The sequence below is a fragment of the Phocoena sinus genome, chromosome 5, assembly GCF_008692025.1.
Source record: "Phocoena sinus isolate mPhoSin1 chromosome 5, mPhoSin1.pri, whole genome shotgun sequence".
NCBI lineage: Eukaryota > Metazoa > Chordata > Mammalia > Artiodactyla > Phocoenidae > Phocoena > Phocoena sinus.
Window position 1 is genome coordinate 87,010,050 of NC_045767.1, and position 26,951 is coordinate 87,037,000.

The 26,951-nt window shown below is 35.8% G+C and overlaps 1 protein-coding gene across 4 annotated transcripts in view; it reads right to left on the reverse strand.

Annotated features, from left to right (window-relative positions):
- CENPC (centromere protein C) overlaps positions 1-26,951 on the reverse strand; it is a 91,606-nt gene that overhangs the window by 35,276 nt on the left and 29,379 nt on the right. For 3 of the 4 annotated variants that reach the window (XR_004349971.1, XM_032632503.1, XM_032632502.1), the window contains exons 6-9: positions 24,343-24,628; positions 22,885-23,100; positions 18,907-19,517; positions 5,473-5,664 (exon numbers count right to left, since the gene is read on the reverse strand). Coding sequence is in view for 3 of the 4 variants with exons in the window: in XM_032632503.1 (XP_032488394.1) it covers positions 5,473-5,664; positions 18,907-19,517; positions 22,885-23,100; positions 24,343-24,628 (1,305 nt within the window). In the remaining variant the exon portion in view is untranslated. The remainder of the gene's footprint in view (positions 1-5,472; positions 5,665-18,906; positions 19,518-22,884; positions 23,101-24,342; positions 24,629-26,951) is intronic. The other variant, XM_032632504.1, reaches the window with a different exon arrangement.

Consider the following 26,951-nt stretch of genomic DNA (forward strand, 5'->3'; position numbering starts at 1 on the left):
TATATTTTACATGTAAACACATATACACCCCAATCTCATAGGCTGTATTTGTTTTCTTTTTTTTTAAGATTTTTTTTGATGTGGACCATTTTTAAAGTCTTTATTGAATTTGTTATAATATTGCTTCTGTTTTATGTTTTGTTTTTTTTGGCCCCGAGGCATGTGGAATCTTAGCTCCCTGACCAGGGATCGAACCCGCACCCCCTACGCTGGAAGGCAAAGTCTCAACCACTGGACTGCCAGGGAAGTCCCTCATAGGCTATATTTGTTTTCAAGTTAAATTCATAAACTATGCAGCTCCTCAATTTATAGATACACGTACCAAACCTTTTAAATTTATCACGAGTTTCCAAAACCACCCTCTCTGGCTCTGCCCACTATTCTTCCAGTCATCCTTAAGATCCTGGTATTTCCCCAAGGTCCCAGCTTCATCTTCTCACTCTATGTACCTTCTCTGAGGGACCTATCAACCCATAACTTTAATTACTATCTACATGCTGATATCTATAATATTCACCTATCACTCTCCCCCAAATCTGCCACTCTGGTTTTATTTCCTATCTTAATGAAAAGTATAACTAACTACCCAGATGCCTAAATCAGAAATCTGAGTCATCCAAGACTCCTGTCCCTATCCACAAGCAATCCCTAAATCCTGTCATTTTACTGTTGTGTTTTTTTTAATGTCTCTCAAATCCTCTTCTTTTAAGCTCTGCTGCCTGTCATTAGCAGGGCCTTCCCCGCCCCCCGACCCAGTATGCAGGCCTCTCACTGTTGTGGCCTCTCCCGTTGCAGAGCACAGGCTCCGGACGCGCAGGCTCAGCGGCCACGGCTAAGGGGCCCAGCTGCTCCGCGGCATGTGGGATCTTCCCGGACCGGGGCACGAACCCGTGTCCCCTGCATCGGCAGGCGGACTCTCAACTACTGCGCCACCAGGGAAGCCCTAGCAGCGACTTTTATCATTTCTTATCTGGATCATTAAAACAGCCTCTTAACTGATCTCCTTTCTCTAGGCTTGCCATTCTTCAATCCATCCTTCACACTGCTTCAAGGATCATCCTTGGAAAACACAAACTGAATCATTACAATCCTGGTTAATATCTTTTTGTGATTACCTATAGCTTAAGGATCAAGTCTAAATATTTTCAATTCTAATTTATTACTACATCTAGAGTGCTTATTTCATTAATCGTAACTCTCAGCACTCTCCTCCAAACAGACAAATCAAAAAAAAAGGCAGTAGTCACTTAGCTGACTCCTAATCCAATCTTCAGGAAGCCTTCCCTAATTCCCAAGGCTAAATTAGGTAGTTTTCTCTCAGTCCTTTGACAATGTTTATCATACATCTGATTGTTTACTTATCATTCTCTTCCAGCAGACTGGCAATCCTTAAGACCAAGATTGACATTTTACCTATCTTTATATTCCTCATGCCTAACAGCAAGGGCAGGATTATGGTGAAGCAAGAGTAGCCTAGGGTAGAAAAAAATTTTTTCCCAGTTTTACTGGGAAAAAATTGACATATTAACATTGTACAAGTTTAAGGTACAGAATACAATAATTAATATATGTATATATTGCAAAATGTTTATCAGAGAGTATATCTTAAAAGTTCTAAGGAAAAAATAAAAATTCTAACTAGGGTGGAAAATTTAAAAAGGTGTTTACTCCAAGTCACTCACACAACCCTAAGACCAAGTGTCTCCTTAAATTTCCCATTCTAGGTTGCTCATTTGCCTCATCTAGACCTGGCCCAGCCTAACACCATTCCTGCCTCAGTGGAAACTCAATAAATGTTTCTCGACATATATGAAAAAGCAGGAGGGTCACATGTACACTACAGGCAGTAGATCAAGAGTCAAGAAATCTGGGTCCCATTATTTTCCAATTCTAGCACAAAGGTCTATAACCTTAGGAGGAACTTATGTTGCTTTTCTATGCTTCAGACTTAGTTTCTTCTTCCATCAGATGAAGGAGTTTGGTGATCTGTAAGCATTCCTCCACTTCTGTGACTCCCTACTTGATCAGCAACCCAACATGTCTCAGGACTGATACGTTTCAGGTCTTTTTTTGGTAAATTTTGGAGTTCCAGCATGCTTATCCAAGCTCTGTAAGATTTTTATTAATCCATATATTTACATGTTCATTGACCATAGTAGTTTCCAGCAATGTGGGGCAAAAAGATGAGTTCTCCATAGGAGTAACAGTAGTAGTTAACATTTTAATACTAAGTATATGCCATTTAATACTTATAACAACTTAATGAGGTGGAAGTATTGGTAATCACATTTTAGAGTGAGAAACTGAAAAAAGTAATCTCAAAGAGGAGGAATCATAATTTGAACTCAGATCTAACTCAAAAATCCAAGAAGAGCTGCAACAGAATAAACATTTCTTACTGGATTACAATTCAGTAATTCGTAGCAACAAGACCTCACAGATACAGTGCCACACATGTACTAGTCTCTCACTTACTGATTTAAATGCCCCACTCGATAGTATCTACATATGTAAATGTTACCTTACCATATACCAATCTTTCCATGATCATCTCCTTTAAAAAATTCTACCGAAACAATAAATGTTTCATATTATACAGAAAAGAGCTGGCATAGCAGGCCTAAGAATGCTATCCTTTGAAAGGCCTGCTTGCAAAGTTAGCCCTTAGCCCTTGAGTAGCATGTAGGCACTTAAATTTCAGGAGGGCCCCCATCATTTCATAACTGGTAAATGTGGTTTAGTGTGCCTAAACTGCTTGTGCAAAAAATATGGTTTATGACGAATACTTGCTTTTCCTTCAGGGAGCCTGTAATTTTAGGACATGCTAGGCAGAGGGTGCCTAGGCGACCATCGCCAATAAAATCTTGGGCACTAAATCTCTAATGAGCTTCCTTGATAAACACTTTACAAACTTGTCAAAACTAGCTAGAGGAACTAAGTGCCTCCTGTATGAATGCACTGGGAGAAGACTCTTGGAAGCTTGCACACGATTTCCTTCAGACTTTGTCCATGTAACTTTTCTCTGCTGATTTTGCTTTGTAGCCTATCACTACAAGGTAACTTCAGACAGCCATTATCACCTTTCCCACTTCACTTTTACCTGATGACCCTGCTTACTATTCCACTGAGAAAACAAAAATGTTCAGAAGAGTACATCTTCACTGTGTGGCTGAACTACACTGACTCCATTTTGTCAGTTCCTTCTTAGTCCCACAGTACCATCCCCTTCCCCTCAGTGTGACTGAGCTTTAGCCTCCTCAAAAGGAATATGCCCAAGCCAGATATGTTCCCTATCAACTTTTATCCTTGCCTTAATCTGATATGAAAACTGGAAGAATGCCTTTACTGACTCAGATTGTTAAATGAGACCCTCGGAGGGGAGGAAAAGCCCTGGTTCCTATCTGTGCAGATGTGCTTCTCGCTAGTAGTCAGAATCTATTTTTAGCTCTGGCCCCTTTAAATCTCCCTGTACCCCTTTTGGCTGTGCAGAGTGCAGCTGCGAATGCCTCTAGATCATCAACCACCTGATCCTGCCTTTACAACCAAAATAAACTTCATAATTGTACTTTATGGAGTTGCCTGGTTTTTCAGTCTCAAAGTTCCTTCTCAGTTTGGAGAATATTATTCGATGTCTCCACTGCCCAACATTTACCTTCGCATCATCAACTCTACAAACCTATTTCTAAGTGTTGCCATATACCCTGCCTTTCCTCTTTTATATGATATACTGTCCTTGCTCCTGTCTAGAGCTAACCCTTTTACTATGGACTGGACCACACCCTACTCCTTGCCTACACAAGGACTGTGATCCTATATTTATCCTCTACCTTTCTACAAAGTCGTTTTAATGAGTAGATAAGCTGATGTAGTAGTATATTGCATATTAAAAGAGAGAGAGACACCTTCCCTTGACCCCAGATCTGCTATGTCCCTTTATCTTACTGTCTTTCCTACCTCACTTCCTACACTCCCTTGAACCCCACCTCCAGTCAGGCTTTTGGTCTCATCATTCTACAGAAACAATTTTTATCAAGGTGACCAACAACCTCCATGTTGCCAAAACCATATTGTCAATTCTTAGCTCTCATCTAATTCAGGCCATGAGCAGTATTTAAAATAGTTCATCATCCAATACTTAAAATGCTTTCATTACTTCACTTCCATAACCCTAAGTTCTCATTTTCCTTTAACCTCACTAACTGCTCCTTTTCAGTCCTTTTGATGGATCTTCCTTTCTCTTCCCTACTCCTAACATTGGAGTCTCCCAGGACTCAATTATTAGCTTTCTTTCTTTTCCAAGTATAGTCTATCACTAGATAATTTCAAGTAGTCCTGAAGTTTTAATGATCACCTCTATATTGATAACTCCCTAATTATATGTCCTCCCAGATCTTTCCCCCCAACTGTAGACTCATTTTATCAAGCTATCTCAATATATCTACTTCGATATCTAATTAACATATTACAACGTAAAATCTTGATATCCTTCCCAAATCGCTTCTCTCATATCTTTCCTCATCTCAGTAAACCTTTCCTCACCTCAGCAAACAGTAGATCCATTCTTCTGCTTGTCCAGGCAGAAAAATCTGAATCATCCTTGAAGCCAGCTCTCACTCCAATTCATCAGTACTTTCTGTGACTTACCTTCAAAAATATCCTGAATCCAAACATTTCCATTCTCTTCCCTCCAACCACCTCCTAACTACTCTCCATGCTTCCATTTTTGCCCAGTCCTAGTTCCCTCCCTACATTGCAGTAATAATAATCCATTTAAAAGATAAGTCAATCAGGTCACATTATTGCTTAAAATTGTCCAGCAGCTTCCCAATACACTTTGTCTAAACTCATTATCACAGCCTGCTTCTCTGACTTCATCTGCCCTGGCTTACTCTCTTCTTCAGCCATGCTGACTTTTTGACATTCCTCAAGCTTTTCCAGCATGGTCCATCAGTACTTTTATTATACTAATACTGTTACCTTGGTCTGGAATGCTCCACACCAAATTATTTACATGGCTCCCTCCTTCACTTTATTCATATATGTGCTCTGAAAGATCCTAATCAACTCTTACTGCTACCTTTTACAAAAACAATATTCTGCTCCATTCTCCTATCTACTCCCAGCTCTGCCATTTACTTCCCAACTCTAATCTTTATGTGCCTTGTTTTTCTCAATTACCCATCACTGAATGAATTATATATCTATATTGTTGATCTTCCTCCAGTAGAATGTAAGTCCTAAAAGAGCAGCAATTTTTCATTTTTGGTTTTATTCTTCCACAGCTGTATCCCTATATCTAGAATACTGTATATGATAAAGCCTCATAAATATCTTTATAATTAATTGATTTAATATTTCTATTGATAATCCAATTTAAATTTTTCCTCATGAGATTTTTCTCAAGAGAATGGGAGTATAAATCAAACATAGAGGCTCTTATAGAATGAACATAATTTAAATAAAAATACTTACTCTGCTCTGATTTTACCACCCACCAATTAGATGGATGTCTGGAAATTCTTCGACTTCTTGTGACAGTTGAAGTCAATTCTTCAGGTACAATTTTGTTCTTCTTGGACCCATCTGAAAAACGCTTCTTTTTGTGTTCCTTATCTTTTTTCTGATTCTCTGCATGAGGAACATTGGTGCTACCTTTCTTGCTTCCTAAAATAAAGAATAAAAACAATTCAAAATCTACTGCACCAAAGAATATTCAGAAAACCAGAGCAGATTATAAAAAAAACCTCTCAATTACAGGAACTTCTTAAATTTATTCTGTGGGCTTCTTTTCATCTCTATTTTTTAAAAGTCACATGTTCTCAATAAAATCTACAACTTTCTCTCAGTTAAATGCAAACTTTTCACATCGCTTGATAACTAACATATACTCCTGAATCAAAAAAAAAAAGTATACTCTGAAAAGGAAAAATGAAATATATGACTCCTTCCACTACTAAAGTCCCCTGTAAAAAAAGGTTAACTACTGCTTTTCTTTTTTAAAATAATTCATGATTTTTGTCAATCTAATTTATGGAAGAGAATATTTTAAGGAAGTTTTCAATAAAGAGATCTTTCCTATATGAAGGAAAAAAGATTGTTTCTTTAAACAGAATTTAAAGAGGAAAAAGAATTTTTAAAACAATGAATATGGCAAGCAATAAAAAGCTAATGAAAAGGTTTGGCATCAACAGTAACTTCATTTTACTACACAAGCAGGTAGATAAGAAAAGATCTAAGAAAAGGGACAGATAAATTCTAGTTTTGTTTTTGAGACTGACAACCAGGAAGAAGGGGAAATCAGAGAAATAGAAGCTATTTTAATACAAATATTGCATCTAAAAGATGTACAGCCACCAAAATGAGTTTAAAAATGGAAATTTTCTTTTTTTCAGAAGATTTAAAACATTAGATGTTAGTAGATGTAATGAAAAATTTTCTTGACCAATGAGTAGATCAAGAAACTAGGATTTTTGAGTTTCTGACACAAAGATTTCTATGAGATCCAAAGGAGTTAAAATCATAGCAAGTAGGAAACTCACAGAGTAAATGAACTGCATAAAAGTATATAAGACCAGGGGCAGTGGCCAAGATGGTGGAGTAGGAAGACCCTGAGCTCACCTCCTCCCACAGGCACACTAAAATTACAACTATTTACAGAGCAACTATTGATGAGAACAATGTGAAGGCTAGCAGAAAAGACCTCCCACAACAAAAGATATAAAGAAGGAACCACAATAAGACAGGTAGAGATAAGGCAGAGTCAAGACCCAGGGTGGGCAACCTACAAACAGGAGGATAATTACAATTGCATGGTTCTTTCCAGGTAGCCACAGGTCTGAGCCCCACACTGGGCTCCCCTGACTAGGGTTCCTGTACCAGGAAGACAAGCCCCGCAAAATGTTTGGCTTTGAAGGCCAGTGAGACTTACTTTCACAAGAACCTGAGGGCTACAGGAAATACATACTCCACTCTTAACAGGCAAAGGCACTGTAATTAAAATGGCAAAATCTCAAATACTCCAAGGCCCAGGGCAGAAGCAGTAATTTGAAAGAAGCCTGTGTCAGAATCACCCGCTGATCTTGGAGACCCTCCCAGAGAGGCAGGAGGCAACTGGAGCTCACCCTGGGGACACAGACACTGGTTGCAGTCATTTTGGGGAACTTGTTATATCACAAGGACACTGCTGTTGGCAAGCACAATTTTGGAATCCTCTCTCTAGCTTATTAGTGCCAGAACCCAGATCCTCCCACCCGCTGGTTGGCACCGGTCCTGGGATGCCCGAGGCCAAGAAGCTAGCCTAGTGGGGACCCAGCCTTACTCACCAGTGAGCCAGCACTATCCCCTGGACTCCTGGGACCCCACAGCCAACCACCAGGATTCAGCCCTACCCACCATCAGGCTGACACCAGCTCAAGGAATACCAGGGCTCTACAGCCAAATATCCCAGGACCCAGCTCTGCTCACCAGTGAATGTACACCAGCTCCAGGACACCCTGGGCCTCATAGCTACCCATGTCAGGAACAGGTCCTGCCCACCAGTAGACAACATCAACCCCAGGAACCACCTCCCCAGGCCACAGCCCCACACACCAGCAGGCCAACAGTAGCTCCAAGACCGCCAGCACCACATCCAGCTACCCCAGGACCTGGCTCCGCCCACCAGCAGCCAGCAGCCTCCACATTATGCAGGGCCAGAAAACCAACCAGATGGGGGCAAGCCTGCCTACCAGTGCACCCACAGTAATCAATCTGCCACAACTGAAGGGCCAACTCAGCCCACACAGGGCACCCCTAGAGCATATAGCTTTGATGACCAGAGGGCAGGTCATTGCTGGGCACCCACTGGACATCTCATAAGGAAGGCCACTTCCCCAAGAACTGTAACCAACCTACTAAACACATAGAAATAAAAAGAGAATTAGGCAAAATGAGGTGACAGAGGAATATGTTCCAAACAAAGGAACAAGATAAAGCCCTAGAAGAACTAAATGAAATGAAGTTAACCCATTTACCCAATAAAAAGTTCAAGATAATGATCTTAATAAAGATGCTCAAAGAACTAGGGAGAATGGATGAACACAGTGAGAAATTAGAAGTTTCTAACAAAGACTTAGAAATTATAAAGAAGAACTGAACAGAGCTGAAGAAATACAATAACTAAAACTAAAAATACACTGGAAGGAATCAACAGCGGATTAGATGCTACAGAGGTATGGATCAGTGAACTGGAAGACAGAATAGTGGAAATCATTCAAGCTGAAGAGAAAAAATAAAAAGAAATGAGGACAGTTTAAGAGATATGTGGGACAACAACATCAAGTGTACTACCACTCACATTATAAAGGTCCCAGGAAAAGAGAGAGAAAAGGGGCGGAGAACATATTTGAAGACATAATAACTGAAAAGTTCCCTAATGAGGTAAAAGAAACAAACGGTCAGGTTCAGGAAGCACAGAGAGTCCCAAACAAGATCAACCCAAAGAGGACCACAGTAACACACAATGAAATTAAAATGGCATATGACCCAGCAATCCCACTCCTGGGCATATACCCAAACAATTATAGTTTAATTAGAAAAGATACATGAACCCCTATGTTCATAGCAGCACTATTTACAATAGCCAAGGCATGGAAACAACCTAAATGTTCACTGAAAGATGAATGGATAAAGAACATGTTATATGTATACAAAATAGAATATTAGTCATAAAAAAGAATGAAATAATGCCATCTGCAGCAACATGGAGGGACCTAGAGATTATCATACTAAGTGAAGTCAGAAAGAGAAAGACAAATACCATATGATATCACTTCTATGTGAATCTAAAATACAACACAAATGAACATATCTATGAAACAGAAATAGACTCACAGACATAGAGAACAGACTTGTGGCTGACAAGAGGGAGGGGGAGTGGGGAGGGAAGGACTGGGAGCTTGGGATTAGCAGATACAAACTATTACACATAGGATGGATAAACAAGATCCTACTGTATAGCACAGGGAACTATATTCAATATCCTGTGATAAACCATAATAGAAAAGAATATGAAAAGAATGTATATATGTATAACTGAGTCACTTTGCTGTACAGCAGAAATTAACACAACACTGTAAATCAACTATATGTCAATAAATTTTTAAAAAAAACAAGTTAAAATGGCCCAAAAAAAAAAGATTAAAAAGAGAATATTAAGAGCAGCAAGGGAAAAGCAACTAGTTACATACAAGAGCACTTCCATAAGGCTACTGGCTGACTTTTCAGCAGAAATTCTGCAGGCCAGAAGGGAGTAGCACAATATATTTAAAGTGACAAAAGGGAAAAAACCTACAAACAAGATTATCCAGCAAGGCTATCATTCAGATTTGAAAGAGAGATCAAAAGTTTTATCGACAAGCAAAATCTAAAAGAGTTCAGCACCATGAAACCAGGTTTATAAAAAGTGTTAAAGGGACTTTAAGTAGAAAAGGCCACAACTAGGAATATAAAAATCATGAAAGGAAAAATCTCATTGGTAAAGGCAAATATACAGGTAAGGTAGTATAGATCAACCACTTATAAACTTAGTAGAAAGGTTAAAGGACAAAAGTAGTAAGTCTATATCCATAACGTAGTTATGGGATAGTAGTTAAGGGATAAATAAAACATGATGTATATACGATGTCAAAAAATTTTAAGCACGGTAAATACGGGGTAAAATGCAGGGTTGTTAAAATGTGTTCAAACTTAAGAGATCAGCAACTTAAAATAATCATGTAATACATATAGATTGCTATATATAAATTCCATGTTAACCACAAGCCAAAAAGCCATAACAGACATATACACAAAAAGGAAAAAAGAAGCCATACATATCACTAAAGGTAGACATCAAATCACAAGGGAAGAGAGCAAAAGAAGGAACAAAAAATAACTATAAAACTATTAACAAAATGGCAATAAATAAATAACTATTAATAATTAAGTGTAAATAGACTAAATGCTCCAGTCAAAAGAAATAAGAGTGACTGAAAAATAAGACCCATATAGATGCTACCTACAAGAGACTCACTTCAGATCTAAAGACACACACAGACTGAAAGTGAGGGAATGGAAAAAGGTGTTCCATGCAAATCAAAAGGAAGCTGGGGTAGCAATATTTATTTCAGACAAAACAGACTTTAAAACAAAAACTCTAACAAGAAACAAAGAAGAACATTATATAATGGTTAAGGGATCAATCCAAGGAGAAGATACAACAATTGTAAATATATATGCATCTAACATTGAAGCACTTAAATATATAAAGCAAATACTAACAGATATAAAGGGAGAAACTGATAGTAAAAATAATAGTAGGGAACTGTAAACCCCACTTACATCAATGGACAGATCATCCAGACAGAAAATCAACAAGAAAACACTGGCCTTAAACAACATATTAAATCGGATGGAATTAAAAGATATATACAGAACATTCCATCCAAATTTTGTGTGTCCATGGAACATTCTGCAGGATGGATCACATGGTAGGCCACAAAACAAGTCTCAGTAAACGTAAGAAGACTGCAATCATATTAAGCAACATTTCTGACCACAGTGCTATGAGACTAGAAAACAAGTATAAAAACACAAACATGTGGAGGGGATATGGAAGAAAAGAAATAGGGGAGGGAAACTAAGAGGTACAAAGTTCCAGCTGCAAATAAATGAGTCATGGGTATGAAACATACGGTGTTGGAATATAATCAATAACTATGTAACATCTTTGTATGGTGACAGATCTTAACTAGATGTGTCATGGCAATCAGCTTGAAATGTATAGAAATACTGAATCACTATGTTGTGTGACAAGAACTAACACAGTGTTGTAGTCAATTATACTTCAAAAACAAATAATCTCATAGAAAAATACATCAGATCTGTGGCTATCAGAGGTTGTGGGGGTGGAAGGAGAATTGTATGAAGGCAATCAAAAGGTACAAACTTCCAATTATAACAAATAATTACTAGAAATGTAATGTACAACATGATAAATATAATTAATACTGCTGTACATTATGTATTACAGTTGTTAAGAGAATAAATCCAAAGAGTTCTCATCACAAGGAAAATAATTTTTTCCACTTCCTTAATTCTGTATCTGTATGAAATGACAGATGTTCACTAAGCTTACTGTGGTAATCATTTCATGATGTATGTAAGTGAAATCATTATGCTGTATACTTTAAACTTATATAGTGTTGTATGTCAATGATATCTCAATAAAACTGGAAGAAAAAAACAAACAGAAAATAGTATATAAGGCCAACAGAGTAGGCATATATAACCACATAATTAAGTATTAAATTATACAGAATAAAAAGAAGAAAGGACAGCATAATAGGGGTTGAAATCTGGACATACAAGACTAGAGGTATCACTAAGAAGGTAAATTTGGGGAACTAATTCAGACAGAGTTGATATCTAATGCAAAGAAAAAATGTTCTCAAGGTATGAATGTAAAGGAAGAACAGAAGGGAAACTATTAAACTTGGGAAATATAGAGACCGTCATCAAAATTTATAGATGAAATGAGAAAAAGTAATCAATAAAAAGATACAGAAGGAAATCAAACAAAGAACATGGAGAACCAGAGTATTACAGTACCAGAAGTTAGCTGGTGCTTAATTAGGCTAGAATGAAAACTACATCTTAGTCATCTTTATTACCTATAACATATAACATTATGTTTGGTACACAGGCTCTCAATAAATACGCATCAAAATAATGAATTCAGGTTGAAGCCTATATTTCACTAGGCAGTGATACTGGCCAAACTGCTACCCAGCATGAGCTATTTTAGATACTATCTAAATTTTGATACTCAAAATGTGGTTCACAAAAAAAAAATGTGGTTCACAAACCAGCTATACCAGCATCACCTGGAATAGACTGTTTACAAATACAGAATCTTGGGTCCCACCCCAGACCTACTAAATCAGTTTATTAATCAGTATTTTAAAAAGACCCTCAGTGAATTCAAATGCACATGCAAATATGAAAAGCACTGTTCTAGGTGTTTTAGTCATTCTCCCAGTTAAATTTGACTGGGGAGTAGAGGGATAAAGGATAAAATGAGCCAAATTCTGTCATGAATTTGAATCTCTAAGGAGAGCAGTATCACTCTCTGATTCTACTTTAAGAATAAGTTACAGGATTTGGCAGTACTTTAAATTTGGGATAAAATACTGATAAAAGAGAACTGATTCATGCTTATAAGGTATATTCACCTTAATTATACTGAACCAGGCACAGAAATTTTAATTAAAAAAAGAAAATAATCTATTTTACCAATATTATGCTTAATAGTATCAACCAATACTTTCGAAGTGATGATAATGGAAGACATTAGAAGAGTTACCACAAAGTAAACCTTGTCAGTAAATAAGATCTTTTAGGGAGTAGATACAGAAAATAATAAAGAGTCAATTTACAAAACACTAAAGCAAGAATGAGAACTTTCAACATGGTTGACAGTGATTAGTAGTTTAAGGAATTATTTGTACAACAGCAAAAATCCTCACTGATGAGCATCATTTTCCAGTCCCTCTCCAATCTCATCTCTCTTCTCCAACTTCTTTTCTTCTATTTCTTCCCTTCTTGTTCCTCCCTTACGCTTTTCAAAAATATCCTCAGGAACTGCTCTAACAAGTGAGAGGTGCTTATGATGACAGAGATTATTGTCCATGTTCATGAACTGACTCAAACACTAATGTGAATAATGATTTAAAGCAAAAGAATGTGAGGGGGAAAATGTTATCATCAAAGATTTATTCAGACAGTGATATAGGGAAAAAAAAATCTTACAAAGTAAAAAACAAACCAATTAAGAACATCATTTCAGAATCCAGTTCCAGATCAGGAAAGGTTAAAAACTGAATGACAACAAATTTAGAAAACTAATAAAAAAGGAACATATCCAGAAAATAAAGCTGATATATGAAACAGCTGGTAATGTGAAGAGAGGTGACTTAGAACTGAGGAGACATATGTCATAAGCAGGGAAACAACCAGAAAAGAGGTGACTACTGTAGGAAATTTTGTATATTTATATGTACAGGAATAGGATTCTGAAGGTGGGCGTTTTTAAATAAACACCGCAAAAATATTCATTCAAAATAGAGTAATACTTCTGTCACTGTTGATAATATATTCCAGTGACCCACAGAAATGCTAAGGCTAAGATACAGGGGCTATTTTAGGAATAGGACAGATATAGTCCCTGTTCTCATGGAGCTCTCAGTCCAGACTCTAGAGTACAAGACAAATTCAGCAAGTAATTATATGTCTGAAAATGAAGAGTGCTATTAGAGCAAATATAGGTACATACCAGGTTGAGGGATAATTATCAAGTAAAGTGATATTTAAATTGAGTACAAAGTTTGGTAAGGAACCCAGAGTATATTTAGGAAAAATTTTCTAAGTAAAAGGAAGAGGGCTTCCCTAGTGGCGCAGTGGTTAAGAATCCGCCTGCCAATGCAGGGAACACGGGTTCGAGCCCTGGTCTGGGAAGATCCCACATGCCACGGAGCAACTAAGCCCGTGCACCAGCACTACTGAGCCTGCGCTCTAGACCCCGCGAACCACAACTACTGAAGCCCATGCACCTAGAGCCCGTGCTCCGCAACAAGAAGCCACAGCAGTGAGAAGCCCATGCACCGCAACGAAGAGTAGCCCCCATTCGCTGCAACTAGAGAAAGCGCGTGCGCAGCAACAAAGACCCAGTGCAGCTAAAAATAAATTAATTAATTAAAAAAAAAAAAAAAAAAGGAAGGGCATATTTAAAGGCCCACTTGTGAAAGTGGTCTGTTCATGGAACTGGAAAAATTTCATTATAAAGCAACCCAGGAGATGAATCTGAAGAGGAAGAGAAAAGTGAGAGGGTATATGCATAAACTGCTACAATACTCTAAGAAATAAATTACTCTAGTTTCGCTAAAGGGAGTAGCAGGAGGAATGGAGAGAAATAACAAATTTGAAAGCTACTTAGGAAGAAGTCAAAAGACTTACTGACTTATATGGTTTGCTAGGTAAAGAAAACAGGCGCTAAAGATGAATCAGATTTCTTTCTTGAGCTAACAGATTTATTATGGCTCCATTTATGAAGATACTGAAAACGAGAGGAGGAAGAAGTTTGGAGGAATTTAGTTTCCAGCATGTTCAGCTTGAGAAGCCTGTGAGACAACAAAAGTAGAAAAGTTAATTTGCTCAATCCAGGTCATCAGTTTAGGCATTACAAGAGTATGTCAAGTGCTTGTGAACTAAAGGAAAATTATCCTCAGAGTAAAATATCTTTGGAATTAAATTATCTCAATATTTTTAGTCTTTGAAAACTGATGTGGTTGGCAGAATAACAGCCTCCTGAAGATGCACCCACCCTAATCACAAAATCTGTGAAAATATTATCTTATGTGGCAAGAGACTTTAGAGATATGATTAAGGTTATAAACCTTAAAATAGTGAGATTATCCTGGATTATCCAGGTTGGCCCAATCTAATGACATGTATCCCTAAAAGCTGTGGTAAGAGGGAGAGAGATGGGATGATGGAAGAGAGGCAAGAGAAATTTGAAACAATAAAAAGGCTGGCATTGCGGGTTTTGAGGATGTAAAAGGGGAGCCATGATTTAAGGAACATAGGTGATTTCAAGAAGGTAGAAAAAGCAAGGAAACAGATCCTCTCCTAGAACCACCAAAAAGGAACAAAAAACCTTGTCAACACCTGGATTTTGCCCCAGTAAATTCCATTTCAGACTCCTGACTCACAGAACGGTAAGATAATAAATGTGTGCTGTTTTAAGCCATTAAGTATGTAGTAAGTTGTTATGAGAGCAAAAGAAAATTAATACAGAATGCTATATTCACTAATGAACCTAGATAAGAAAAATTTAATATACATGAAAATTAGTGTACAATATATAGCAAGTACTCAATAAATCTTTAACAATAGTTTCAGAGAGTATCTTGCAAGTACACTTTCTTGATGTAATGTTTTTTCCTAAGAAATTATAGATAAATCAAAATTTTGTACCTTCAAATTTTGTGAATTCATATTCTACTTAAAGAACTAGTAAGAAAAATGCTTTCTTGTAATGTTAACTATCACCTTCAGTTTAGTCAGATTCTCCATGTTGTATTTCCTTAAAATGAACAACTGCTAACAAGAAACTGAAATAAGCAAAAAAATAAAGAATAATTCCAATAAAAAAGATGTGGCACATGTCTGACATTTATAAGAGGGCCACAAAATAGGTCACTTTTCCTTCTATTTTAAGCAGAATTTTTCAAATATGCAAAGGCACATACAGGCAAAATTGAAGTCTGACAACTATTATTTCAGGTGATATAAAGTCTACGTTATAGACTATACAAAAAGAAAGCTAAAATAACTGAGTGGTAACTATATTAAAGTGGAATTTTTAAATTAAAAACTAGCTTAAATATTGTGCTTTAATATATTCTCTCTTCCCTCTATATCCACAATAGAGTATAGTATATTTAGAACCTGCAGGCGCAAAGACATTTTTGGTCAAGAAAATTTCCCCATTAAATAACAGTTTTTCCATCTGAACATCAAAAACGTTTTCACTTATTTCAAAACTTCTTGATACAGCTGAGAAAATATGGGCTCTATGTTGGGACAGATCCTGGACCAATATTTAACTTCTTTTGAGTGTTATCTCCTACCATATAGGATTGTTGAGAAGGATTAAATTATATTATGCACACATGAAGTGCAATTACATTTGGTGTTTTCTATTCCATTAACTATTCTGGAGAAAATTCTTTCTGTAAAAAATACCTTTTCTATTACTTAAAAAGTGATATATTTCAACACACATTTATGATAAAAACCCTCCAGAAAGTGGGCATAGAGGGAACATTCCTCAACATAACAAAGGCCATATATGACAAACCCACAGCCAACACCATACTCAACAGTGAAAAGCTGAAAGCACTTCCTCTAAAATCAGGAACGAGACAAGGATGCCAATTCTCACCACTTTTATTCAACATAGCTTTGGAAGTCTTAGCCACAGCAATCAGGAAACAAAAAGAAATAAAAGGAATCCAAATTGGAAAGAAAGAAAGAAAACTGTCACTGTCTGCAGATGACATGATACTATATATAGAAAATCCTAAAGATGCTATCAGAAAACTACTAGAGCCAATCAATGAATTCAGTAAAGTTGCAGAATACAAAATTAAAACACAAATCTGTTGCATTTCTATACATTAACAACAAAAGATCAGAAAGAGAAATTAAGGAAACTATCCCATTTACCATTGCATCAAAAAGAATAAAATACCTAGGAATAAACCACCTAAGGAGGCAGAAGACCTGTACTCCAAAAACTATAAGATGCTGATGAAAGAAATCGAAGATGACACAAACAGATGGAAAGATATACCATGTTCTTGGATTGCAAGAATCAGTATTGTCAAAATGACTATCCTACCCAAGGCAATCTACAGAGTCAATGCAATCCCTATCAAATTACCAATGGCATTTTTCACAGAACCAGAATAAAAAATTTTACAATTTGTATGGAAACACAGAAGACCCCGAATAGCCAAAGCAACCTTGAGAAAGAAAAACAGAGCTGGAGGAATCAGGCTCCTTGACTTCAGACTATACTACAAAGCTATAGTAATCAAAACAGTATGGTACTGGAACAAAAACAGACATACAGACCAATGGAACAAGACCAAAATCCCAGAAATAAACCCACGCACCTATGGTCAATTAATTTTACAAAGGAGGCAAGGATATACAATAGAGAAAAGACAATCTCTTCAATAAGTGGTGCTGGGAAAACTTGTCAGCCACAGATAGAGAATGTTCTAATTTCATTCTTTTAACACTATACACAAAAATAAACTCAAATGGATTACAGACCTAAATGTAAGACTGGATACTATGAAATTCCTAGAGGAAAACATAGGCAGGACACTCTTTGACATGAATCACAGCAATATCTTTCTGGATCCACCTCCTAGAGTAATGAAAATAAAAACAAAAATAAACAAATAGGACCTAATTAAACTTAAAAGCTTTTGCACAGTAAAGGAAACCATAAACAAAACAAAAAGAAAACCCAAAGAATGGGAGAAAATATTTCCCCATTGGAAATATTTGGTTGGAAACGAAGCAACCAACAGGAGATTAATCTCCAAAATATACAAACACTTCATGAAGCTCAGTATCAAAAAAACAAACAACTTCAATCAAAAAATGGGCAGAAGATCTAAACAGACGTTTCTCCAAGGAAGATATACAGATGGCCAAGAAGCACATGAAAAGATGTTCAACACTGCTGATTATTAGAGAAATGCAAATCAAAACTACAATGAGGTATCACCTCACACCAGTCTGAATGGCCATCATCAAAAAGTCTACAAATAGCAAATGCTGGAGAGGGTGTGGAGGAAAAGGAACCCTCCTACCCTGTTGGTGAGAATGTAAATTGGTTCAGCCACTGTGGAGTACAGTATGGACGTTCCTTAGAAAACTAAAGAGAGCAATTATACTCTGATAAAGATGCTAAAAAAAAACTAAAGATAGCATTACCATATGATCTGCAATCCCACTCTTGGGCATATATCCAGAGAAAACTGTAATTGGAAAAGATACATGCACCCCAATGTTCACTGCAGCACTATTTACTATAGCCAAGACATGGAAGCAACCTAAATGTCCATCCACAGATGAATGGATAAAGAAGGTGTGATGTATAATGTGTGTGTGTGTATATACACACACACACACACACACACACACACATACACTATGGAATATTACTCAGCCATAAAAAGAATGAAACAATGCCATTTGCAGCAACATGGATGGACCTAGAGAATATTATACTAAGCGAAGTAAGCCAGACAAAGACAAATATCATATAACATCCCTTATATATGGATCTACCAAAAAAAAAAAAAAGATACAAATGAACTTATTTTCAAAACAGAAATAGACTCACAGATATACAAAACAAACTTATGGTTACCAAAGGGGAAAGGTGGGGGGAAGGGCAGATAAATTAGGAGTTTGGAATTAACATATACACACTACTGTATATGAACTAGATAATCAACAAGTATCTATTATTATAGCACAGGGAACTATACTCAATATTTTGTAATAACCTATAAGGGAAAAGAACATGAAAAAGATATGTGTGTGTGTGTGTGTGTGTGTGTGCATGTATAACTGATTCACTTTGCTGTACCTCTGAAACACAACTATACTTCAATTAAAAAAAGTGATACAAAAAGCACAAATTGATCTTTTCTTCATGATAGTGTCACCATTACAAATCTCAATCACTATACAGTGATGACATAAGGAGAGTGGCCATATTTCAGGTTTGACAGGACAATCCCAGTTTATGCTTACTGTCCTGACATCCTCTCCCATTCTCAAATGTCCCAGTTTGGATAATAAATAAATAATGAGTAAATAATGGAATAGAAGAGTATTAATTTTTATCTACAAGAACTAGCTTAATTTTTTCCCAATTTATATTTTAATAAGCCTCAAGAATATATGATGCTGTCTTATTTGTGTTCTGGTAACTACCTGGTTTACTAAGCCTTTACCTTTTACTTTTCCCTTTATATATGCTGCCATTTTAGAAGCTACACAAAAGTCAAGTGACCTGGAGTTGACCTGGAGTTGAATTATATGTAAAATAAAGAGATTCTAGAAAAGAGTTTGTAGGCTTTTGAGGCTCTGTATAGATTTAAGTTTACTTTGCCTACTTCCCAAAGCTAAATAGGAGTATCACAAAAACACAAAGTGGTAGAATAATATTCTACCACTTTACATTACATATAAATACTCACGTTATAAGTATTTATACATATAAATATAAATACTTACCCAGAGGTAGCAACTGTTTTTTGGAAGTGTGAACACTTATCTCTTCACCCTCGTCCATATTTCGGTCTGAATTTCTTTGGAACCTGTCTTGGGCAATATGTGATATATTTATATTTTTACCTTTAGATTGTTCCATGTCAACTTGTTCTTCAACTACACTGGCCTTAAATTTTGTTCCCCGTTTTTGTTTTATAGTCCTTTTGTTTCCAGATGATTTTTTTGCATTCTCAGAATACATTTCATATTTTGAAGATTTACAATTATTTTCCATTTCATCTGTCAAAGCACAACTCCCACCCAGTATTTTTTGTTCAGAGGACTGAGATTTCTCTACTGGGTGAGCTTTACCAGGATGTTTGCCACTTTTCAAACTTGTAGATGATACACTGTCATGTTTTTCTCTTGACTTCTTCCTCTGAAGGAGTACAGTGCTCTCAGCAGGAGATACTGTGCATTGTTTCAGAGGCCCAGTCTTTCTTGGTATAGTAATCCATGGTTGATTGGCAAAACTTTTATCTGATTCATCAATTATAAATTCATCTTCTAATAACTTCATATTATTTGCAGGAGATAAATGAGGTGGAGCAGTTGCTATATGCCTAACAACAGAACTAAAACAGAATGTTACAATAAATAATAGCTCAAAAAGTAAAGCTTTTACCTTTGCTTTAAAGAGCAGTTCACATGTCCCCTCAATTTTTCCTTCCCCATTAAAATCCTTCCTGGGACTTCCCTGGTGGTCCAGTGGTTAGGATCCACCTTTCAACGCAGGGGATGTGGGTTCGATCCCTGGTCAGGAAACTATCATCTCACATGCCATGGGGCAACTAAGCCTGCAGGCCACAACTACTGAGCCCATGTGCTGCAACTACTGAGCCCGCACACCACAACTAGAGAGAAGCCCATGCACCACAATGAGGAGCCCGTGCACCACAACGAAAGATCCCATGTGCCGCAACTAAGACCCAACGCAGCCAAATATAAGTAAATAAATATTTTTTTAAAAAACCCTTCCCTCCTTTTACATTTCTATAATATCTGAGCATACTCATTTATTACACTAATGGGATCATAGAAATTTAGAGCTGGAAGGAATCTCTACTGCATCAACTAATTTGACATTCCCCTATTCATTACATACATTAAACAGATAAAACCCAGAGATGTATAAATATAGCCCAGATACATTGACTTACAGTACAAAACTGCATGCCATTATTATATATAATGTTATATTACATTTTGTTTATATAGATGTTTCTTGGGGCCTGAATCCCTTAACATCCCTTAACAAGATTATTTCTGAGATACCTTCTAGTCTAATAGTCTAAGAAAACACTACAAAATTACAGACTAAATTATATTATGTAAAAATTCACTCCAAGTTGGATAATTCACACATTTTCATATGTGTTTTAATACTGTAAGCAGAGTATAGAAATAAATGAAGTGTATCTAGAAAGGTAAGCACACTGGGATTACACAGCATCTCTTCCAATTAGTTGGAAAAATTTTCTAAAGAAGGATGGAATTATTCAAAAGATGGTAATCTGATGGAGTCATTTTGCATTTCCTTCCTTTTTATGACAACAGCTTTGAGCAAACCACATATTGGAGTGAATATGCAAAAATAAACACCTAGGGTAAACATCCAAATTCCAAAGCCAGCATATACACTCCTGTTTCTGCCTTTTTCACCTGAGTAAGGATGCTTAACTATTTTTATACACAGTAGAAGAAAAGGAAGAATGGAAGAACTGGATTATCATGCCTAGTTTTTTTCTCATTTTTAAGATATAAAAAAAGATTATAAAATGAAAATGCCTTCTCTACTTCTCTAATCTCAAACCCAGTAAAACCTTATAATGTAAAAAATTTATACACATATATGCTGAGAAATATACTGTCTTCTAATAGGTAGACTTACAAGTTTATATAATTAGAAAACTCTAGAAAATCTAATAGAAAAGCAAAGTCAATATAAATAGACCACATAATATATAAACAGAAGACCATGTTTAAACAGAAATATTATTTTTCAGCACTTAAAGAAAAAGCCAATCTGATATAAATGTTTAATTTGCTTTATTGTATGTTATCTGTAATATCTATTAATTCTGCATATTAAAGAAGTAATTCTAAGTATTTAAAAATAAAGCCTTCCGAAACCAGCCAACAAGAACTCTCTAAATCCACTCCTCTATTAAAGAGACTTCCATAACTTCAAGGTTATTCAAACCAAAGATATCCTTAGGAAACAACTTTGACACTTACTATAGATCAAATGTTTATATCCTTCAAAAATTCATAAATTGAAACCTAATCCCCAACGTGATGGTATTTGAGGGTGGGGACTTTAGGAAGTGATTAGGCCATTAGGGTGGAATGGCTCATGAATGAATTAGTATCTTTATAAAAGAGACCCCAGAAAGCCCCCTCACTACCTTCTACCATTTGAGGTTATAGCAATAAGATAGACATCCATGAACCAGGAAGCAAGCCTCACCAGACAGTGAATCTACCTGAGCCTTGATCTTGGACTTCCCAGCCTCCAGCACTGTGAAATGTAAATTTCTGGGCTAGGTGGAAAAAATCAAGAAAGACTCTGTGGCATTTGAGTTGGATCTTGAAGAATGGATATGATTTGGTCATGAGGAAATACAAGAAAGACAATCATAAGGAAGAGCATAAGCACAGAAACGGAGCAGGAAAGCACAAGTAATAGTGAGTAGTTACATCTGGCTACAGCAATTAAACATACACTTTACTCACTAGTTTTTCAAAAAAAAACACAGCACATTAAAAAATACTTAATTACTTTTTTGGACATAGATATAATTAGCCCCTAAGTGTAACATATTTCTATCAGATTATGGGGACAACATCCATACAAGGGATAAAAGATGCCACATATATATGTATGTATATATATATATACTGTATATATACACACACACACACACACACACACACACACACACACACACACACACACAGAAAGGCGAGGGGAGAGGGAGGAAGACTGGAGGGGTGGGGGGAGGGAGGAGTCAACTATGGAACACAGACTGAACCAAAGAGGAATTTCATTCACTCAATATGTTTTTTATAAAACCTTCCTAATATATTCACTAGCATTCTGATAGATCTCACAGAAAATACAAAAGAAACTAAACTCCTGGAAAGAAGGGCTTATGTCTTAACCTACTAAGAAAGATATACAAAATAGCTAAACTATAATACAAGGCAAGGAACTATTTTAAAAAACACTGGAGTGGGGCTTGGAAAAAATCAGAAGCCTACAACCATGGACCTTAGAATAAAATATAAATTGGCATACGACAAGGGGAAAAGGTACGCCAAAGCCAGGACAACTGCAAATATGTATGACAAGTTGGTAGAAACAGTTCACTAGTGACAGTGAAGGCCTTAAATACTAGCTGACAAATCTCAAGTTATTCTATAGACCAGTGCTTCTCAACCCTAGCTGCTATTAATTCTAGTTAACTCTAATGTGCAGCCAGTTAAGAATCACTGTATGGATACTGTAGAACCACTGAAGGTTTTTAAGTAGGCAAAAACAGATTAAAACTTATTTTAGGACTATCCTTTTACTAACACAATCAAAAGAAATAGAAAAAATATTTAAAACACTTAACAGTGAAATACAGGCATCCTGACATAATTTTATTTCTAAATACTGTCTTTATTCTTTGATCTCATACATACTAGTAAGTGCTGATGAACAGAAGCAATGAAAGCTGAATAAACTTTTCTTTCACATCTAATTTAATATCCCTTAAATGATGGCTTTGGGATTAATTTACTGGTAAGAAACTACTCTCTCCTTATGGGTTAGACATAATTTCAATTAAAAATTGTGTCAATTAAGATTAACTTCTAGTTAAATATCACTAAGAATCCTTAGATACTGTTCAAAGAATGTGAAAGAAAAATGTGGACCATTTCTTAATAACTCACCTGGATTCACCTTTTCTTTTTACAGTTTCTAAAAACAATGTTGAAAAACTCTTTCTAGCTTGTGGTTGATCTTCACATTCTGAATCTTGTATTCTTTTTTGAGATGTTCCTAACTGTTTCCTCTCTTGTGGTCCTTCTGAAACTTTATCCTCTATTTCTGATACTTTATTCGTTACTTCTACTTTCTTCAAATCATCTTTATCTTCAAAGTTTAACCTAAAAGGTTAAAAGGAAGACATGATGAATGTTCCCACCATTTGTTGAGTTATAAGTATTCCTGAACTCCCTTACAGTAACAATACAACTGCTTACAAAATTTTCCAGTGGGCCTTTATTTAAAAATTATAAATGCTGATGTGTTTCTCTTACACAACATACACAAGGCAAATTGGTCAGAAAAATTAAATTTTGTATTTGTTGATAGAAAAAAATAAGAGAGAAAAAGAATGGCTAAATCATATAACAAAGAAATGTGTAGCTTAGAACACTAGTTCTCAAACATTTAATATGAATTTGAATCTTCTGGAGAATCTTATTAAAATGTAGATTCTGATTCAGTAGGTCTAGCATAGGGTTTGAGATTCTATATTTCTAACAGGCTTCCAGATAATGCCACTGCTCTTGATCCTGAGCTGCAGATCACACTGTGAATAGCAAAATCTTAGAATGTACTTAACTCCTCAGCTCCAAGAAGCACACAAGACCCTAGAAAGATATTACACTCATGGCAGAGGTTCCCAATACCAAAGGACCTTGAACAATCTATTTTGCTTCTTAAAGGTCAAAGGGAAAGCCCCAAGAAATGGATGTGGGTTTACCACAACTCATCCTCAACAAAACTTACTCTTTGCTATCCTGAGATGACCTGATATATACCTACCCTTATAATTAAAAATAACATAGAGAAAATACAAATTGTTTCTCTTAGGAAGTTACAGAAAACTTATTATAAGGAAAAAAAAACATCCTGTGATAAACCATAAAGGATATGAAAAAGAACGTATATATATGTATAACTGAGTCACTATGCTGTACAGCAGTAATTAACGCAACATTGTAATTCAACTATACTTCAATAAAAAACTTTTTTTAAAAAAGAAAAAGATCTGAATATAACAAAATATTCACATATGTCAAATCTGAATATGTGAGTACCTATTGTTATCTTCTGTATGTGTACAGTATTTTAAAATAAAAATCTTAAAGAAAAAAGAAAAAAACATGCTTTTCCATAGACCATAGAAAAGTTTACCCCCAAACGTCTCTGAAGAACACTTTAAGGCCTTCCATATTAAATATAAACTGAATATATACTGAATGTATATTATGTTTTTCTCAAAACATGTTAATATTCCTCAATACTTACTATAAAATACCTAAAAGACTAAATTACTCACTTTTTAACATAAGATAAAAGTTATAGTAAGATTAATATCTTTTAAATAAACAAAAATTCACCTTTTTTTGGTTTTATGAGAAATCTCTGTACTTGAAGGCAGCATATTTACTGAATTTTCAGAAGTATAGGTCTCTCTCTTTTGGGCAACAGATGGAATAGTCTTTTGCAATGAAGATGCTTTTGCATCCAGAAGATCAGAAGGTAAGCCAATAGATAAGTAAAATTCCTCATCAGCTCCACTGTGATGATCTTTTAGTTTTTTACTTGACATTTTTCTCAAGTCAGATGTATTGTTAGAATGAACATCAGTTGCCAAAATTTCCTGATGAACCTCATGGGCCTGAACTAGAAGAAAATTACATGAAGATATTAAAAACTCTTTAAATAATAATACTAGAACGAAATGTGCTTTTTAAAATATGGCAACAATTTCATTAGAAAGTTTCCAGAAGACTCACAGGTCATTAAGTTTATAATCAAAGATCTAGGATTAAAATACACAAGTACTTTAAGAGTTCTAATTTATGAAATTAATAAACTGAAAGGTGTATTTGGTCCATGCTCCACAGTTCTAAAATGAATAAAATCCTCAAACAGAGAAAATTCACAGTTAATATTATTGATATAGTAAATTTATTCAAGATTTGAATATAGTCAAACTCAGAGAAGGAGAGATTTGAATAATGGTTGCCAGTGACTGGGAGAAGGGAGAAATTCGGAGTTGTTAATTAACAGGTGTAAAGTTTCAGTTATTCAAGATAAATAAGTTTTAGAGATCTAGAGTACAACATTGTGCCTATACATAACAATACTCTATTGTACACTTAAAAATCTGTTGAGAGGGAAGATCTCATGTAAAAATGTTCTTACTGGGACTTCCCAGGTGGTGCAGTGATTAAGAGTCCACCTGCCAATGCAGGGGACACAGGTTCGAGCCCTGGTCTAGGAAGATCCCACATGCCACAGAGCAACTAAGCCCATGTGCCACAACTACTGAGCCTGCACTCTAGAGCCCACGAGCCACAACTATTGAGGCCGTAGGCCACAACTCCTGACCCCGCGTGCTGCAACTACTGAAGCCCGTGCGCTCTAGGGCCCATGCACCACAACTACTGAACCAACATGCTGCAACTACTGAAGCCCACGTGCCTAGAGCCCATGCTCTGCAACAAGAGAAGCCACCGCAATGAGCACACTGCAATGAAGAGTAGCCCCCGCCTGCTGCAACTAGAGAAAGCCCGTGCGCAGCAACAAAGACCCAATGCAGCCAAAAATAAATAAAATTTTAAAAAATAAATAAAATAAAGTGTTCTTACCACAATAAAATAAAAATTCTTTTAAAGATTTAAATAAATCTTTACATAGCTAAAATAAGTAACAGGTAATCCTAAAGAAATTATGAGATTCAATCTTTAGGTTAAGATATGGGTAAACTAGGGCAGCTAGATGAGCACACTTTTATACATATACATACAAATATACATATAGAACAGATACATATATAGTTATATAAAATATATGTATATATAGGGAGAATATTTATATACACATACATCTTTATATCTATACAAAGAGAATATATATTATACACATATATCTTTATCGCTATATAAAGAGAAATATATATTCTCTTAACACTTAACCTTCAAATATCAAAGAAAAAGTAGAATGGCTGGGTAGTACTCATACTGATTCATATTCTCAAAAAGAAAAGATTAAAAATTTAAAATAAGCCAAAATGGCTTTTGGTTCTGGAACAAAATTACATAGACTCACTTTCTCCTGCTTCTCCCTTTAAGTACAACTTAAACAAACGATAATAACAGAACTCTGAAAGCTGGAAGAAGGTATATTTGCTAGGAACCTCAAGCCTTAAGCAACAATGGATAATATGGTGAATCCCCAGTAGCATCAGAAAATGAAACAAACCAAAATACCACTACTAGAACTCTAAACACTTAAATGTCATTGGAAATAAACTCCACAAAAATAGGCAAGAGCCTAAAACAGGGCAACTATAACAAGACTGAAATACAATGAAGAGTCCCTTAACATAATAACCAAAATGTTGAGGATACAATCAAAATGATTCATCATAATAAAAATTTTTAAAAAAGAAAAAACATTATCTGAAGAAGAAAATACGATCAATGGATGCAAATGGACAATATGAATCAGATGCTGGAATTATTTAACAAGAATTTATTTAAACCAACCACCATAAAAATGTCTTAATGTTCAATTATAAATTCTCTTGAAACAAATGAAAAGACAGAAACTCTCAAAGAAACAGGAGTTACAAAAGAGACCCAGCTTTTGGATCTTAGCCATTATAGCTGTGTAGTGGTATCTAACTGCTGTTTTAATTTAAAATTCCCTAATGACCATAATGATGAACAAATCCACAATGAGATACTACTTCACACCCATTAGGATGGGAAGGGAGGGAGGGAGGGAGGGAAGGAGAAAATAACAAGTTAACAAGTGTTGGTGAGTATATAGAAAAACTGGAACCCTTGCGCACAGCTGGTGGGAATGTAAAATGATGCAGCCACTATGGAAGATAGCTTGGTCGCTCCTCAAGAAATTAAAAATGCAATTACCATATGATCTAATAATTCCTTTTTTGCCTATATATCCAAAAAGACTGAAAGCAGGGGCTGCAAGA